General features: G+C 46.2%; 1 protein-coding gene across 6 annotated transcripts in view; it reads left to right on the top strand.

Annotated features, from left to right (window-relative positions):
• LOC100121361 (ABC transporter G family member 23) overlaps positions 1–17,896 on the top strand; it is a 47,553-nt gene that overhangs the window by 27,320 nt on the left and 2,337 nt on the right. For 4 of the 6 annotated variants that reach the window (XM_031929533.2, XM_031929532.2, XM_001604923.6 and 1 more), the window contains 12 exons: positions 9,476–9,742; positions 11,120–11,434; positions 11,783–11,890; positions 14,523–14,616; positions 14,695–14,862; positions 15,359–15,493; positions 15,872–16,017; positions 16,586–16,793; positions 16,877–17,054; positions 17,152–17,338; positions 17,424–17,689; positions 17,779–17,865. In XM_031929533.2, the coding sequence (XP_031785393.1) occupies positions 9,476–9,742; positions 11,120–11,434; positions 11,783–11,890; positions 14,523–14,616; positions 14,695–14,862; positions 15,359–15,493; positions 15,872–16,017; positions 16,586–16,793; positions 16,877–17,054; positions 17,152–17,338; positions 17,424–17,689; positions 17,779–17,865 (2,159 nt within the window). Of the gene's footprint in view, positions 1–3,654; positions 3,717–9,475; positions 9,743–11,119; positions 11,435–11,782; positions 11,891–14,522; positions 14,617–14,694; positions 14,863–15,358; positions 15,494–15,871; positions 16,018–16,585; positions 16,794–16,876; positions 17,055–17,151; positions 17,339–17,423; positions 17,690–17,778; positions 17,866–17,896 lie in introns of all 6 variants that reach the window. The other 2 variants (XM_032598977.1, XM_032598978.1) reach the window with 1 other exon arrangement.

The raw sequence follows: 17,896 nt of genomic DNA, 5'->3' as shown, positions 1-17,896 counted from the left end.
CTGAGCTAACTTCTTACCACTTGCGGGTTTTATTTCCCGTGCACCCCCTAGCGGCAGCACACAAAACAGCCATGTTTACTAAACGCGCATGCGCATAACGCGTCAATACGCATCAGTTCCGATTTTCAGATGAAAAGTACTATACGTTCTATTAAAAATTACTATACTGTCAGGTAAAAATTCATACATTGCGGATTTTCACTATAGTTTCTGTTAATTTTTCCTATTGAGTATGGTAAATTTTATATAGAAGTTTAGTAAAAATTGATATAAATCTAGTAAAAAGGTCAGTTTTGTCAGTCTGTGACGAGATTACCAAACTTTCCAGTAAATTGTCATGAACATATAGTAAAATTTACGCACTATTTCTCTCAGTGTACAGAGAGAGGTTAAGAGGCTATATTTATACGCGGCTAAGTGGGTTAGCGGACTGCGTACACTCCGCGTGCCATTCTTTACTCTCCGATGTCGCGAGTGTAATTCTAGCAAATATCTGTATCGAGTGGTTCATTCGAACGAGTGTTTTAAGTCTGCGGACTCGATTAAATTATAACGAGCAGAGAGTCTCGACGCGTGTACAGCGAGAAAAGGCAACTTTTATTCGGGTAGGCGCTGGAGGCTTCCAGCCAATTGACTTCCAAGCAATTACATACATCCCGCGAGTACCTTAATTTATTAAGAGGAATTTAACGCTCCATTGTGCGCGCGACCGCGAGTCCATATACCTTTCCCCGCTAATACTCACTTTGCATTATTAATAACGCTCCTCTATTATTCACTCCGCGCTGCGGCTTTATATATCAAGTGAACTTTTGTTTTCCGCATGTAAAAAAGGAGAAATAACAAGTGCGACGCACATCAAACCCGCACAAAGTCTCCCGAATTCTTCCGGGACACATCCGCCGTAAAAATCCTGCTCACGACTATAAGCGACTCGTCGTAAATCGCAAACCAGAAGCGCGTCGGAGACCATTGTTTTACATAATTGCGAGGCTGCTGCGCTGCTGCTTTTCACCGACGATCGCGTCGCGCGGGAAAAAAAATCGCTGCTGCCGCTGACAACGAGATCGCGTTCCAGTTGCCTCTCGGCGAAAGGGAAAGCACGCCGGTTAAAGTGGCTTGTGCAGGCGGCCGCGAAGTGGGGGAGATGCTGGAACCGGAGGTCGCGAGACGACGAGAGCGAGAGATGTAGAGGAGGTGGTTTGGAGAATTTTTGAATGTGCGCGCTTATAACGAGTTTCGGCTTTACGGGGAATGGGAATGGGAGAGAGCACTTTTTTTAATTGAATTTCGGCGGGTTGGGCGAGAGACATTTTTTCTTTTCAAAGATATGCTTCAGAAATTCGTGGCCGTATGCGCGAAACCGAGGAAGCGTATTTAGCGTGCGTTCTGTATCTGATTCGCGCTATTTTCAAAAGTGAAACTTTTTCGTCCCCGGCGGCCAGAACGCTGAAGAAAAGCGCACTTAACCGCTGTAAAACTATTAAGAGCGGGCCCGCATTTTCTCGATTGCAAGTCATACACAAAAAACACTGTACACCTTCGCCTTACAAACAAATTATAAAACAAATCAATCAGAGTTTTTCTTCCTGTCGCAAAAAGTAGCGCCCAAAAAGTGTCGCGACCTCGTTCTACAAAAAAAGTCATTTTTCGGAAAAAAGAGTCAGTTCCCCGAAAGCTCAAGTATCAACACTTTGGGGTCAAAGTGAACTGCTATCACCGCCGACAGTCAGCCTTGATACTCGGTATAAAAGGCATCGTTCTACAGCGAAACGGAAATGAAAAAAAGTAACGACGACCGAAAGAAAACTGCATAGCTGTATTATAGTCGCGCAAGATTCTAAGCCATCGATCGATCGAACGTGAGCTGCAGTCTCGTGCGGGACTTTGACTCCGCGATCTTATCGGCCGTTTGAGCGACTCCACTGTGCCGACACGAGCTGTAACTGTTAATTTTTCGCTTCCTGACAAAACCGACGTGGCTTCCTTTCTTTCTGTATCTTGATTTCCATCACCGAATTGATACATATCGGCTTCCATGCCTTTTTTTTACCAAATTATACTTTCTTGGTTGTACGCGCGATCGGACGGTTGGATTGTTAGCTTGAATTTTCATTTTTTCACGAAATTTTCATACGGAAAAGCAGAAAAGTGCACGGGGACGCATTGTTTCGCAAGCACGCATCGAGGCTCTTTCACTAGCTGAAACTTTTATTATTACACGTCAGATAATGCGAAGAAGAAAGTGAAATCTCGAAAGTTACAAACTTGCATTGTAGGAAGCTGGCATGTTCCATAAATTATTTTAAACTAGCGGTGTGTGTGTGTGTATGTTAATCTCTTAGACTCGCCACAGGTTGCGCTAGCAAAATTTTATTTTCTTGTTAATACCGAGAGACAATCGCGTCTAACGCAACGCGTGTACGACCGTCGACTGCAGTATCAGTGGACGGCAAAATTACGAAAGTAAAATTGTCTCTTTAGCTATGCCCGAAGGAATATAATCATTATAATCATTACAATACGAGTCGCGTGTTCAAATAAAACTGGAATCTTATACTGTCATCCGCCACGTACTTTTCCCGTATTAAAATCAGCAAAACTTCACCTAAATTCCAAAAGCCGGCGAACGTCAAAACCGGATTTCGAAAGACGCGAGCCTCGCGGCTCAAAATCGAACGCCGTGAGTTTTAGGCCCGACTAGAGCGATTAATGCCGCGGCAGAGCCGAAAAAAAAAAACAAATCTGGCACGTGGTCCCGTTGTTTTTCCGTGGCGTACACAGTGGGTATACTCGGAGCGCAGGCGCTTACTTTCATCCGCGCGCGAGGCGATATAAAAAAATCGGGATGACCCTAATAGTGAATCGAGGCAGGTTAAAAGCGAGGAACCGCTAGAGTGAGAGGAGTAATCGGTTTTTTGACTGCTGTTACATTGGCAGAAGTTGCAAATGAAGCGGATTATTGCTTCGATAAAGTCTATAGGCGATACTCATTGAAAGTCGGGGCAATCGTGCGAAGAAAACGTACGAGAGCAAATATATTTGAAATCGTACATGTTGGTAGCCGTGATTATGTACGCATATGTGTTCCTCTAATTAAGAAATACCATCAATGAAAGTGATCGTTGTGATAGAATGGGGCTAAGTCCAACATAAAATTGCGAGTGAAATCCTGTTATTCCTTTACTGTATATCCATTCATATTTAACGTCGTCGTGGCGTCGGCTTGTCCGTTAAAGACATTCTCATACAATTAATGTGAATTATATCCTTCGTAATCTCAAATAAAATTTGATGTACCAAACAAGCGATTTATAGCGTTTAAAGATGCTGAACGTCTTGCGCCTGAATGACTCGCAATCTACAGTTATCTGACCAATCTACCATTGCAAATTGTCTATAGAAAGTAAATAATTTAAGTATGAAACATTCGGACAACATTCAGACGATGGGCATCTAAATCAATAAAACGCAACGTTTCGATATCTTGCAAGCTTGCGTAAAGTTTATGGCTGATGCAACACGCGTTACTTAAGTAAACGTAATTCGTCGTCATAACAAAGTAAAGCATATCTTGAAACAATAGCGCGAAATTCAAAACTCACGCGCCCATACTCAACGTATAATAATTGTTCTTTTCTCTTTCTGTTGCAGGTGAGTCAGTGAAACGATCGTAAAGCGACCTTACCTCACTTAAATCTCACCCCGCATCTCACGTAAGTTCAGAAGCAGGCGCTTACTCTCGCGAGGAATTTCGCCGGGCACATAATCTCTCGGCTCTCCGTTTCGCATACAGTCGCGCCATACTCGTGTAACCATCGGCTTGGACGCGCTTGGACCGCGAGAGAGAGAGAGAGAGAGAGAGAAAAAGTCGCCCGAGAAGTAGGTCAGACGCAAGCGTGTGGTACGTGTGAGCGCGCGCGATTCGGATTGCGAATGGCGCGTGTGCTCACGAAAAGTAAATAAAAAAAAACGAAACGAGCACTTTACGCTTCTTTTCGTTCGCCTTTCGTTCGAGTCGCGAACGCAGCTCGCGAGAAGAGGACTTTTCTCGGTTGCGAAACTTGCGATGTGCCGGAGCGGGTGATCCGGATTTTCGCGCTCTCGTCGGCGCATTCTTTTTTCGCTGCAGTAGACGCGCGTTATACGTGTTTGCATGAATGAGCTGTTGTTCAGCCGCCGCTGCTGTGAACGAGGAATGTTAAATAAGAGCGCGAGTGCAGTGTGCGGCGGTTACTCAATGCTCGCTGCGTTCGGAGTATTTATACGTCGTAAGCGCGGGCATTGTAATTTCTGCAAAAACAAACAACGCCAAAAGTGCGCGTCGGAGAATCGTCCAACGAAAATAGGAATTCGAATCCACGAGAGAATCCACAACCGCAGTAACGAATCTCTCCGGGAAAGATAGCCGCGGTGCCAATAACACGCGGATACATAATCGCTGGAAAATGGGAGAGAAGGAGAAATAGCCAAAAGACGGAAGTTATTACCTAATTCACATAATCGCATAATTGGGAACTCGCAAACGCGAAACTCTCGTTACGACACTCCATACGCGCTCGGCAAGTCGAGTCGAGGCGCTAATACACATTCTGCGGATACGTGCGCGCATAGTAGTATCCTTCTGCATCCCTGCTATGCTATATAATGTGTATGTGAGCACGGGATTGCATTACACACTTGCCATTATTTCATAACTCGCGAGTATTGGTTATGCTTTCGCGCGAAAAGGATGTAGTTCTGCAAGCTTTTGACGAGCGCAGTATATTTTTGCGGACAGTGCGCGCGCGCAATCGATTGGTCAAGACCTCGTTAAACCTCCTCGTATTTGTATCGTATTTTTCCGCATAAATCATTCAATCAGCTAGAGCATGGGGATTATCGGTTAATATTTTATTAATAATGCTGTGCACTAACCTCGTGCTGACGTCGACTTGCGTCGTGCATGAAGAATATATAGATTAGTCTTCCAATAATTTCAGCAACCACATCGTTCCTGTAAAACAAGTGAAGATACAATTTGATTAACGTAAATTTGCGTGCGATAAACTTTACGGAAAAAAATAAACGCGTACATTCTGCTTTTCAAATATGTATAATAGGTATACGTAAATTGACAGAGAGATAAGTGTTGATTTCCCAACTTTGACATAAGTAAAAAATGACGTTTCGATAAACACCAACTTCTCAATCGCCTGTATTCCCCGAAGTTTTCTAGAAACGAAACGCAGTAAAAATCGTCGATCGCGTCCTTAACGACACTTTAATTAACACGGGTAAATATAGCTATCGATTCTACGCCCGTTGCTTCGGGATCGCACTGGAAACTCGTCCTAATTGTCTTTTAATACATCGGTTTCTACGTGCTTGTATCGAAAACTTTCGTAGAAATTGAGTCCTCCAACAATATATAGATACAAGTCGCGCGCGGAAATTTTCACACCCGCTCGCTCGTTTAAATATTTGCCGAGAGCGTCCTCGTGCACCAGGCACTTTTTGCAGTCGCGTCCTCGATGGAAGAATCCTAGCCAGCCGAGCTTTTTTTCGCTGCGCCGACTGCGCAAAGCCTCGGATTTACATTAGAGTCCGCGTGTATGCATATCGCTTTTTCTGTACACAGACCAAATGTTTCGCGGTAGAGTCAATTAGACTTTTTCAAAGCCGCGATTTATACACGCTTTTTGCGAAGAGTTTGAACTGCGCGATTTTGTCGATTTACGCGTCGCAGAAATGGCCGGTTTGCGCAATGCTTCGCTCACGCTTTGATCTAATCAAGTGTGCGCGACTCCATATGTAATCAAACGTCTGTATATGAAAATCGTGTGTGCCATCGAGTGGAATCGCTGGTGATTTCGTTAGAGTGTTTTCATGCCCTGTTGCCTGACACTAGACGCTAGAAGTGCGTCGTAAACGTCCGGGCAATTAAGCCAGCGGGCTGTGTTCCGAGAATCTGCGTGCGATCTTAACACCAGTCACGAGAACCCGCGGATAATGGCGACGAGCGCGTCGATTGGCAAAAAAATAATTAGCCAATCATCGGCTAAGCGACTCTCACCGAGAGGCAAAAATGTCGGAGCCGCGCGGGAAATCCCATCTCCGCGCGGTACTCACTAATAAAGTCTCCTCATTAGCCGTCAGAGCCGAGGTAAAATAACTCGAGGAAGCGGAGATCAAAGTTCGCACGTGACGACGCGATTACCGCACAAAGCTGCGTATAGGCGCGAGTGTGTACATCATACAAGCAAACTCTCGATTTCACCTGCGCTCGCGTCTGCATGGGAGTGTGTGTTTCAAAGTTATCGCCGCCGCGGTTGCGAGCTGACGGCAGCGCGTGGTGTAATGGCGGAGCGGCGGTGAAAATTTGATTGGTTTTTCTCGGATGCACATTTTCTCCGCGACAAGTGTAACGTCGGCGGGAGCAAAAAGTCGTCCTCCGATCCAATCACGCACGATGACTCGCTGCATGGAAACCTGACAAATCGATCGAAATGAGAAAGACGCCGTAATGAATTTAATTCTATCGCATTACTCCTAATGATTCCGCGCGTGCAAAATACTTTTTTCTCTCCGAAAGAAAAGGCGCATCTGCCGAATAGAAAAAGAAGAAAAGAAAGGACGAACGAAGCAGGAAACTCCCCCGAAGTTGATTTCCCAATCGGGCCATCCATCCTCGTTGATCATTACGCGCGGAGTAGGTATGTACTCCCTCGCCGTCGTCGCGCCGCGTCTTTATTGCCGCACACACGCGACGACGTATACGCTGTGCACAGAGGAAAAGCCGCGCAGGAGCGCTTGCAAAATATCAGCAAGGCCGCGACTGTACGCGTCGATCCGCGCGGGGGGAAAGAGCATCGTCACTATCGCGAAGACGATGATCGAGGAAGAGAGGGCCTTGACAGGTTACACACGTTATAATAATACTCTATCGAAAACTATATATTCGACCCTGGCCCAGAAAGTCGGCGTAAGCGCGCATGCGTAACGATACGCGCGGCCTGTGTATCGAAGATGACGAACTTGCGCAAAGAGCGCGCCGGACAACGGCTCGGGATTCGATTTTCGAATGCCGAGCGCGACGTTGACCCGCGCAACGTTCTGTACACTCCATTGCCCGGCCTGCGATGCAGCGGAGGATTGTCAAACGCGGCCGGCCGCGCGCTTGTTGGCCGTAGCCGTACATAACGCCAAAGTTTGTAGATCGATTCGAGCGCTTTTTCCGAGATGCTGTACCGCGGCTAATGAATATTCCAAGGTGATAGCGCGCGCGACGATCAGCTGATTAGAATGATGCGCGATGGTTAATCAAAGGCTACGCTGACATTGGCGACAGTCCGGCTTCCTTAAAAAAACTCGCGTTCGGAGAAGTACAGCCTGATGATGTCTCGGTGCTCACCTGAACGACTATTATATTAGGCGCTTCGTTGGTACAAGATCAATTATATCCACTGTGCATCAGAGCTTTTATTTAATTCTCCATACAAAAGGCCTAGTCTCATTCATAAAGTCAATAACCGCGTCCACGGGCATTTTCGAAAAGAACCAGCAAAGCCCATTCTCGGCATATAAAATTGGGAAAATCCGCGCACGCGTGCAATCGTTCATTCGGCGGCGTACGACAGCGCGCGCGAGTGAAAGGAAATACTTTAACAATCATAACGGCGATTACGGGCTTCTCGGAAACGCCGCGGGTTCGGAGATTTCAATTTCTCCGCGCTGATGCTGCTTTTCCATCCATCGGGCTATTTTCGGTGCGAAAGAATTCCCCTATATAGTATTGTGCAATTCGGTCGCGACCATCGCTATAGTGTATAACAGCCGGATATATAAACACTGCGGCGAAGCGCGAGATGAAGCGTTATTACGAATTGTTCGGCTGTTTACATAAAACGGTTATACCGTGCAGTACGTAATACGCCGTGCGTCGGTTACACGCTGCGGCCGCCGTTAGTTACGTCGGTTTACGGTCGGAACGTTGTGCTTACGTCGCTCGGGCACTCGATGCACCGATCGTGGTGTAAGTAAACATTCAACTTTCTGAATAAACTGCTTAGACGAGAGGCGGTTGACCCTCGCGCATCTCGTGTCAAACGGAGTCACGGATGAGTAGCGGAGCGAGACAGATCGGTCATCATTTCGTAAAATCGGTGCACAACTCCGCGCGGCGATCGCTCCGCGCGCACGCGACTTTTACCTCGTCTTCAATTAAATTGAAAGCGAAATTATCGAAAGTTATATACGCTCGAGTTGTTGAACTCTGCTCTAATCGGGAAACGGGAGTGAGGCCGGCCATTCCTTTCATTCGCTCGCGTTTTCTCGAGAGATCGAAGTTGACACTGCTCGCGAGATCGACGAAATTTTGACATCGCGCGAGCGAGAAACGCTTGTATTTGGTACGCCTTAATTAGAGCCCGTTTCCACATGTGCACACACGCCGGCGTGGCACAAGGTAAAAGGCGAACAAGGGAAAGTTCTCACATTTCGGAATCTTTCTCCGACGAGCCGTGTATGCGCACTCGCTTCTATTATTGGTTCTATTATGGAAAAAAACGAGGCGAAGCAGGAAGGAAACTGGAATGTTTCTTTACACCTGATCGGCCAGACAATGCGATGAGGGATCGGTTTCTCTGGCGCTTGTGTGTATAGTGGAACGAGCAGGTGATTAGCATTCCTTTTTGCCGGGAAAACATAATGGGAAGAAAGTCGGGGAAGATAAGGCCGAGTCGAGCTCGGCTTTGGTGTTTTCAAGGCGAATCGATTTTCTCGCACACTGACCGCAGCTGATTTGCAACGAATACATTCGTACATTCTTCGAAAATAAACCTAACGAAGTGGCCCTTGGTTCAGTCTCCGTGAGTGCACGTGCACCGGCGGCATCGAGTGCGCGGGTACGCGGGAATGTCGCCGCGGGGGGAGCAGCGGAGCCAGTCGGCGCTGCGGCGGTGTTGCCCAATGAAAAAGCCAACGCAGGTATCGTCAGTGAAAAGAAAGCCGAGTGCGGCCCTTGCGTAATCGGGCAACGTGCGAGCGCATGTACGCATCCAGCTGCTGCGCGATTCGCGCGGACCATTGCTTCCACAATATGATCGACGCAGGGCCGAGGAGGATCGCTGCGGTATAAGCGACCTGATGAAAAATACGCCGCTGTGTCTTACGTAAAGCCGACCGCGCGCGAGATGAGGACGTAGAAGTGTGGGCAGTGGGGAGAGGATGACGAAAAGTTTCCGGATGTTATACTCGTTCGCGAATCGCCTGATGTCGAGAGGATTATTCGACGCGAGGCGTATCGATGCGCGATTGGTCGTTGTGTAAGAGAGACGGATGTCTCGGGCGGCAATCCCGAAACCGCTACGTGACACGGTTTCTTCGATTAAAAGCTCGAAACACGGCCAGAGGCGTTTTTGTAATGTGTATCAGTCGAAGAACGTATAGTTAATTATTATAAGCCATATAATAACAGACATCATTGCTTTCGCAGCGACGGCGCGGCGACGGGCACAGCTGATCCGGAGAACTTCAGCAGTTTGGGCGGCGGCGGCGGCATAATGCAGCCGAGTACGGACGCGGAGAACCCGAGCGGGGTGACGACGCCGACACCGGTCATGTCGACTCCCGGGCTCAACAATCAGGCCTGGAACAGGCAGCAGGCCGTCAGCGTGAGACACGCCTTCAAGACCTACGGCAGCAGCAAAAATCCCAATCACGTCATACAGAACCTCAACATGACGGTGGCCAAGGGCTCGATGTGAGTACATAATCTTTATTCTGTACTTTGTTGTTATCTTCTCGCTATCTCCGCGATGCACGAGCGATCATATTGGAAAGAATATATTCATCAAGCCGATTACGACAGTGAAAAGGATATTTAATAACGTCGTGTATACATTTATTCGCGAGCTGCACTTCCTTGTTGCAATTACTCTTCCGTAAAGGACCTTTATGAGAAATGCTCATCTTGCGCCGATATCCGAACGGTAGCGAAAAATCATAACAATTAAGCCAGACGCGGTGTTTTTATAAGAGCACGTACTACGGTTATTGTCACGTTCTCGCGCTGTTACAAGGCAAATCGCAGTCTAATTGCGATAACTCCTCGTTCTACATGAAACGTAAACAAATCGAATCTCGGGTTTCTATACAAGGTATAATATAACGCGGTAGTTTTTTTCTCCACGAAAAAAGTCGACGGCATCATCGCGCAGCCTTGGGCAACGCTAAAATCTCAAGAATCGTCGAAACGATGCTGAAAAATTTCCATCGCAAGTAGCACACGTGTATAAAAGCGTAAAACGTGCTCGAGAAAACTAAGCGAAGACTCGGACAGGAACCAGTTTTGAAGCACGTCCTTCGCTCTATCTATGACTATTCGATTCATTCAGCATACATACAGTATATATATATAATGGACGCGAATTAACATTCGTTTTCCATATGAATGCGCACGGTGTGTTCATAAAACTGCACTTTTCTTGCCGATCACGTGCCGAATTTTCGCAACGTATCCGAGGAACTCACAGCGATCGACGCGCCGTAGAGGCAAGTTTACGTGTTTTAATAAAACACGGGCATATGGACGCACGCGTTGCCCGACCTCCGCTTCAAATCCAAAGCGCAGTTCAACGCTCCGCGAGGTCTACCGCTTTTTCGCTCGCAGCACGACGCGCGTTCGAAAGGATTTATACGCACCGCCTGATCTGCATTCCGTTTGGCCGCGGTAATTTGGTCCGCGGCGATTGGAAAAATTCCGCTCTCGCCGGTGACGAAAGCCTAATACACGCCCGCGTACAAGACGGTTATTATCATGGGGAGTTCGGGCTTTTCCGAAAAGTTCGCGCGGGGTTTTGCTATAATATAGAGGCTCACAGAGAAAAAGAAATCGCCGGAGAGCTGGCAATCGTTTCGAGCACGTAATTATGGCAATTGTCCTTGAACGAAACTCCAAGCTTGCGAATCAAATTTCGCCCGGTCGCGGAGTTGAGAAACGCGGCTTGATTGATCGAGCGATTTACTTAAATGCGTGTGTGTATATTGTTTTCTCTGCACGATAATGCCGCGCTTTGCTCAACGAGAGGTAAAATCCTCCTATGTCTACTGTCGATAATAATCTATTTCGTCCTCACAGATACGGGCTGCTGGGAGCCAGCGGTTGCGGCAAGACGACCCTGCTGTCATGCATAGTAGGTCGGCGCCGACTGAATTCCGGCGAAATCTGGGTCCTGGGCGGCAAGCCTGGCACCAAAGGCTCGGGCGTCCCGGGCAAGCGTGTCGGCTACATGCCCCAAGAGATCGCGCTCTACGGTGAGTTCACCATCCGCGAGACCATGATGTACTTCGGCTGGATCTTCGGCATGTGCACCTCCGAGATCGTCGAGAGGCTCAAGTTCCTCCTGCAGTTCCTCGACCTGCCCAGCCAGAACCGACTCGTCAAGAATCTCAGGTAAGGATCTCATTGCAGTGTTCGCTGCGCGCGCTGGTCGTTGAACCGACTATATAGGGGAGAGAGGCTCGAATGCAATCGCTGGTATCGAAAATTACGAGGAGACTCGGACAGTTTTTGCGTACGAAACGAGATGGGCGCTCTTTTTCAGCTGCGAAAAACCGCTTGCGGTGAATGAAAAAGCCGCTCGAGTGCACGCACTTTGCGAGCAAAAGTAGAAAGGATGTCGATTGCAAAAGTAAAAGTGCAATGCGCGCGCTAAACGCGAGCCGTTCGTTTAACGAAACCTTTTTCTTGCAAAAGAAAGGAAAAAACAACGGTAATAATAAACGAATTTTCTTGTCGCAGTGGTGGTCAACAGCGGCGAGTCTCCTTCGCAGTGGCTCTCATGCACGACCCGGAGCTGCTCATCCTGGACGAGCCGACGGTCGGAGTCGACCCTCTTCTTCGGCAGAGGTAAGATTGCTCGCGTTTTCACGATTTTCGTATTTGGTCTGATAAAAAAATTGACTTACTAGGCAATAGCGTGAATACGAGTTAACATTATGTAACAATAAGCAAAGAAATGCGACTGCCTTGTTTTTGTGCTTTCGGGCAATCAAACATTAATAAACTTTGATTTGCAGCTAATGACGCGAAGTCTTAATCTACACATGTCGTGTTTCGTTGTTATTCCCTTATTTTCCTTCAGTTCATTTGTTTTCCTCTTGTTATTACATTGAAAACCCACTAGTTCCATAACTCTTAATTGTTGTTTATACCGCTACCATCACGAAAACGCACTTGCGCCCTTTAAAACTCACCGTCCTGAAATACCCCAGATGACTCAGCCCTCGTCGTCCCGGTCTAAGGATAACTTGCGCGCAAAGGATCGGGCAACAAACTCGTTTCGCGCCCAGTGACGCCAGTCGCGTGGTTACTCAGCGCTACTTTTTCCGCGGGTTTGACGCGATACCAAGGGAACCAGTTCTGCGAACGACGATCACGCAAAAAGAAACACAAACAAAGTGTACTGGCGCAGGATTACGCCGGAAACGCGAAGGACGAGAGTTTAGCAGTAGACCTCCACGAGGAAAGATTCTGTAATTCCAGCGGCGGGAGAATATTAATCTCGTATTTTTATATCCACGCGCGCTAGCGAGAGCCGAGTGCGTTTCGTCACTCGGAGGAATTTTTGCCCGCTTTTTTGTGGGCTCGAGGCTAATGTATCGAAGAAAAATGATTATTACTTCTATTAATTCGCGATTTATTCAGAAGCGTCGTCGACGTCGGCTTGCGCAATCGTAATTAATTTTGAATTATATAAAAAGCCTGCGCACTTGAATCGCTGTTATATAGCGCACTTATACTGGTATTATATGTAAAATTCATTTCCGTTTCCTTTTTCTTCAATTTATCGTATGGGAATATCGAGGCGCCTCGCGATAATAAAAGACTTCTTATTATCTGATCAGGAATCGGGCTTTCACTTTTGAGTTTGATGAATTCCTCGAACAAGCGGAGACTCGTCGCATCGTAAGAAATCTCCAGTCCATCCACCCTCGAAATTTTCCAAACCGCAAAACGTCAGCCGAGCTTCTCAGCTCCGCGCGAGGTTCTAATTGGCTCGCGCGACCGCTATGCGCGCACAAAAAGGAGCATTGCAGTCCGCAAGAAACATATAAAAGATGCCGCGCGTGTCCTTCACTACCAGCAGTAGCGCTGCGACGACGCGTTATTATTAACATGCGCCGATTTCGTGATATCATTTTCCAACGACGACATCTCGCTGTCATGTCCTTTTTTTCTCCTCGACGGCCTGACTTTCTTAACTTGTTATTATTTCCTCGGAGTTTTGCCGAGAGGCTCGCTATGGCTTGGAATTGTAGCTTGTGATTTTCTGTGCTCGCCGTTGGCCATTGGATTACGCGCTCGTGTGGCGTAATGTTCGCCGATGATCATGCGTAAAAGTGAAATTCGAATTTCTTCGAACGCTCGCACTGGATATCTCGTATTATCGACCCGCTCGTGCGATTGATGGCGATTAACAAAATAAAACGTAAGAAAAAAATCGTCGTGCACGAGTTGTAAATATATTATCTCTTTGCTGTGATCGAACATAAAAATATTTTCATCGTAAGATCTCCACTTGAGTTGAGATCTATAATACTCCAATGGAGATTATCGATTTACACGGCACAAAGCAACAAGAATTTGCGATAAACAGATTTTAGCTCTCTAAAAGTCCGTACGCATAATAACTGCGGCAAATCTGTATTTCACCCGTGTTTTCATTACTTCTCACGTTATGCAACGAGTGTATACTCTTGCCAGATAGAACATAGAATTCCTCAAACATTGCGACGCTTTTTCAAAACGTCTATATTATTTGAAAAAAGAATCTTCCTAATAGCGATTTTCGTTCCTTTATAATGTACTCAAGTGCCGAGAAATACATTACCGCGCGCAACAACATCGTTCGCAATGTCAAGTAAATCATTTCTCAACGAGGGGGAAAAGCATATAAAACAGAAAAATTAATTTTAAAACGCGCAAAGAGGCTTACGTCAACCTCTTCAAATACGCATTATAAATGCGCGCTCGCGGGCGACTTTTTAGTAAAGGCCTCTGTGCGCAAGGTTCAGGTGTCAAGGTGCAAAAAGGAATAGCAGTCTCGCGCGAGGTTAAAAGAAAAGATGGAAAAAAGCCGGAGAGGAGAAGCGCGTGTGTGTGCGCTGTCCGCATAAATTAAACATGAGAGTCGCATTGCTGCCGCTGATGATTCTGGACGCGGCTGTTCCGCGTTTTATTGATCGTCTTGTCAGATTTTTAATTCCGGATTCGTTTCTGAGGTACCATCATAGATTTAACGCAAACAGGAAATATTATTTATACTCATAGAGATTTACAAAAAATGAACTAAATATAGGCTACTTTTTGATGATGCAGCGCGTGAATGGCGTAGACAATAAATTAATGCTAAAATTTTATCACATCGAACATCAGCCATATCGAAAAGTTCCCTGCTTCGAAAAGAAACTCGGGGCTACGTTTCTGTAGTATTCGCCAAATGTACCGTGAATCACAATTCTCTTTTATAAAATTACAGTATCTGGAATCACTTGGTTCAAATCACCAAAGACGGCAACAAAACGGTCATCATTACGACGCATTACATCGAGGAGGCGCGACAGGCACACACGGTAAATTGAGAACTACTCTCCTGCGCGACAAGTTTTGCTGAAAGGAGTTTTGTGACGACCGTCTAACTTTTTTCGCAGATCGGTCTCATGCGAAGCGGAAGGCTGTTGGCCGAAGAATCGCCGCGAGCCCTACTGCAGATGTACAATTGCCCAACTCTGGAGGACGTCTTCCTGAAACTGTCGAGGAAGCAGGGCTCGTATCCTCAACCCGCCACCGAGCTCAACATCACCAACAATATCAGTATCGTAAGTTTGATTATTTTAGAACTGTATACAGCAGTTTTTATCGACGTTGAATGAAAAAAAAAAATGAATTGACGCTTTTCGAGTTGCGAGTGAATTTACCACCTTGCCACCGAGGGATAATCAAATTCGTGAAAAAATGCTCGCCGAGTATAGCAGATCGTTTGAATGAGTTTGCATACGATTAGCCACGTAGCTCTAATTAATTTAATGAAGTTGGCCGATAGAAAATTCGTTTCGTTATTGCCTCGACTTTTTGTGTGCGGTTGCGCGCAAGCGCTTAAAAAACCTATTAGAGACAGTGCATTTCCAATGCTTTTTCATTCATAAAAAACTCGATTTCGAATTAATTTTTGAATAAAATCCTAGAGGAAAGACGTACGCGCCAACCAAAAAATCCTTCTTCCTGATATGCGACGATATATTTAAGACAATTCTTGCCTGCGACTTGATTATGATAATAGATTGAGAGAAAAACACCTTGAACATTGCTTTACAGGCGTCCTTAAACTGGGGCAAGAAGGATGAGCCGGTGTACGTGACGGAGGAGTCAGGAGTGGTCGGCCTCAACTTTCATCAGAGCAAAGAAGTTCTCATTCACGACACGACCAATGGAGTTGGTAGCCATTATGACGTAAGAACTTTGCATTTTTATACACCTTGTCGTTCTTTCTTTCCGATTTGTATACGAGGTTTCTCGTCTGTTTTTTCTTCTCGATTCGGGAGAGAACGATTTTGAGTGTCTTTACTGAGAAAAACAGTTATGCCGTAGCGTCGCTTGTCTTATTTAAATGGCGTACAACGCACGTCGACGAATTCCGTTCCAAATACAGTTTCGTTTCCTTTTGTGTCGCATAAATACAATTGCTGTTGATACGCGTGATCAAATAGTAACGTCAATCAATATCGATAGAGTACGAGATAGAGGCACGACGATAGCTCTCATCAAAAATATTCATGCTACTTTCCTTCTGTCGCATCACGTAAATCTGACTCGCACGCTTACTCATAGCTCAATGGAAAACCGTTGCCGGGCGTCAAGGAGTCGACGGTTGAATGCGAGGACTGCAGCTTCAGCGACTGCTACAACATCACCAGCACTGGAAAAATCAGGGCTTTGCTGCAGAAAAACTTCCTACGAATGTGGAGGAACGTTGGGTACGTGCAGAGTATCATATCTGACCCTTGACCCACTTTCTCGCCGGCGTCGTGCTGTTTGGTTTTTTCATCGTGAAAAAAAGACACGCGTTATTTATCGCCTGTGAGCACGAAATATGAACGTCTCGAACTTAATTGCTCGACAGGGAATTTGCATGCAAGTGAGAGACTGTATCGTAAACAATCGCGTACGTTTCGTTGTTAGATGTCTTGATATGCAAAATTGAGCGAGGTTTTCTTCCTCTGTACAGTAAAAATGTAGTCGTCAAAAACTTCAGAATAGGTTGTCGATTTATACGAGGATAGTTGAACATTTTAATATTAATAGCAAGGTACAAAGTACATTTTATTGAGCCATAAAAGTCATAAAAGCTTTTTATTGAGACGACATCGCAGTTAATTGATGTATAGATTATGCCTAACGCGAAGCAAGGTATTCACATTTGAAACATTTTAACTTTTTCTCCGAGGTAACGTTTTATTGACATCTCAATTGTAAATAGCTATCGCATTCTCCATCAGAGTCACCAGCCGTCAGTCGAACAAAAGTAACACTTTGTAATCCTAGGGTAATGCTGTTCATCTTCGCGCTGCCGGTGATGCAGGTGATATTGTTCTGTTTGGCTATCGGTCGAGACCCCACGGGGCTCAAACTCGCCATAGTCAACCACGAAATGAACTGGGAGAACAAGAGCTGTCCGGTTTCCGAAGACTGCACCTTCACCTATCTCAGTTGTCGATATCTCAAGTTCCTTGATAATGAAACGATGATAAAGGTAAGCGCACCATAAAAGCAAATTTTGCATCCACGAGACTCTTCAATTGAATTAAAACTGATCCGATGACTCTGCCAATGTAGGAGTACTATCCGGATCCTGAATCGGCTCGCGAAGCTGTCCGGAGAGGTAAAGCTTGGGGTACCTTGTACTTCACGGAGAACTTCACGGACGCTCTGGTCGCCAGGATGTTGCTTGGAAAGGAAGCTGACGAGGAGACGCTCGACCAGAGTGAGATCAGAGTCTGGCTTGACATGTCCAGTAAGTCTCATCGTATACCACGCTGAACTGCGCTTGAGTAACCATTGCCATTGTTCAATCAGTTTATTCTGATCCTCATCAATTCGTTTCATTACAGATCAACAGATCGGTTTGATGCTCGCACGTAATCTCCAGTATTCCTACAGAGACTTTGCAAAGGACTTGCTGTCAACTTGCGATCAGAACTCGAAACTCGCGGATGTTCCGATTCAATTCAAGGATCCGATCTACGGATCCAACGAACCGAGCTTTACGGACTTTGTTGCACCTGGTGTCATCTTAACGTAAGTTCACACGACGAGACCTAGTGTAGTAGAAATCGCGGATCTTAGTAAGCGAAGCTAACTCTAAATTACACTCTTTCCACAGCATCGTATTTTTCTTGGCGGTGGCGTTAACGTCGTCTGCCTTGATTATCGAGAGAATGGAAGGTCTGCTGGACAGAAGCTGGGTGGCCGGCGTGTCACCTGGTGAAATCTTGTTTTCTCACGTCGTAACGCAGTTCGTCGTTATGTGCGGGCAGACGGCGCTGGTATTGATTTTCATGATTCTCGTCTTTGGTGTTGAATGCAAAGGCGATATAGGCTGGGTAATCGTGCTTACGATACTTCAGGGCTTGTGCGGCATGTGCTTCGGTAAGTTACCTTCTAATCCGTCGGTAAAGCGGGTCACTTCAACATTTTGAAGTTACGATCGACGTTTTAACGTTTCACTCTTGTTGCAGGCTTCGTAATTTCGGCGATTTGCGAGCTTGAAAGGAATGCCATTCAGCTGGCCCTCGGTAGTTTCTACCCCACGCTTCTACTTAGCGGTACGTTTGTTAAGCGAACATAACATTGAAA

Source organism: Nasonia vitripennis, chromosome 4 (assembly GCF_009193385.2).
Source record: "Nasonia vitripennis strain AsymCx chromosome 4, Nvit_psr_1.1, whole genome shotgun sequence".
NCBI classification, from domain to species: domain Eukaryota; kingdom Metazoa; phylum Arthropoda; class Insecta; order Hymenoptera; family Pteromalidae; genus Nasonia; species Nasonia vitripennis.
This window is presented reverse-complemented; position numbering and strand designations above follow the sequence as displayed.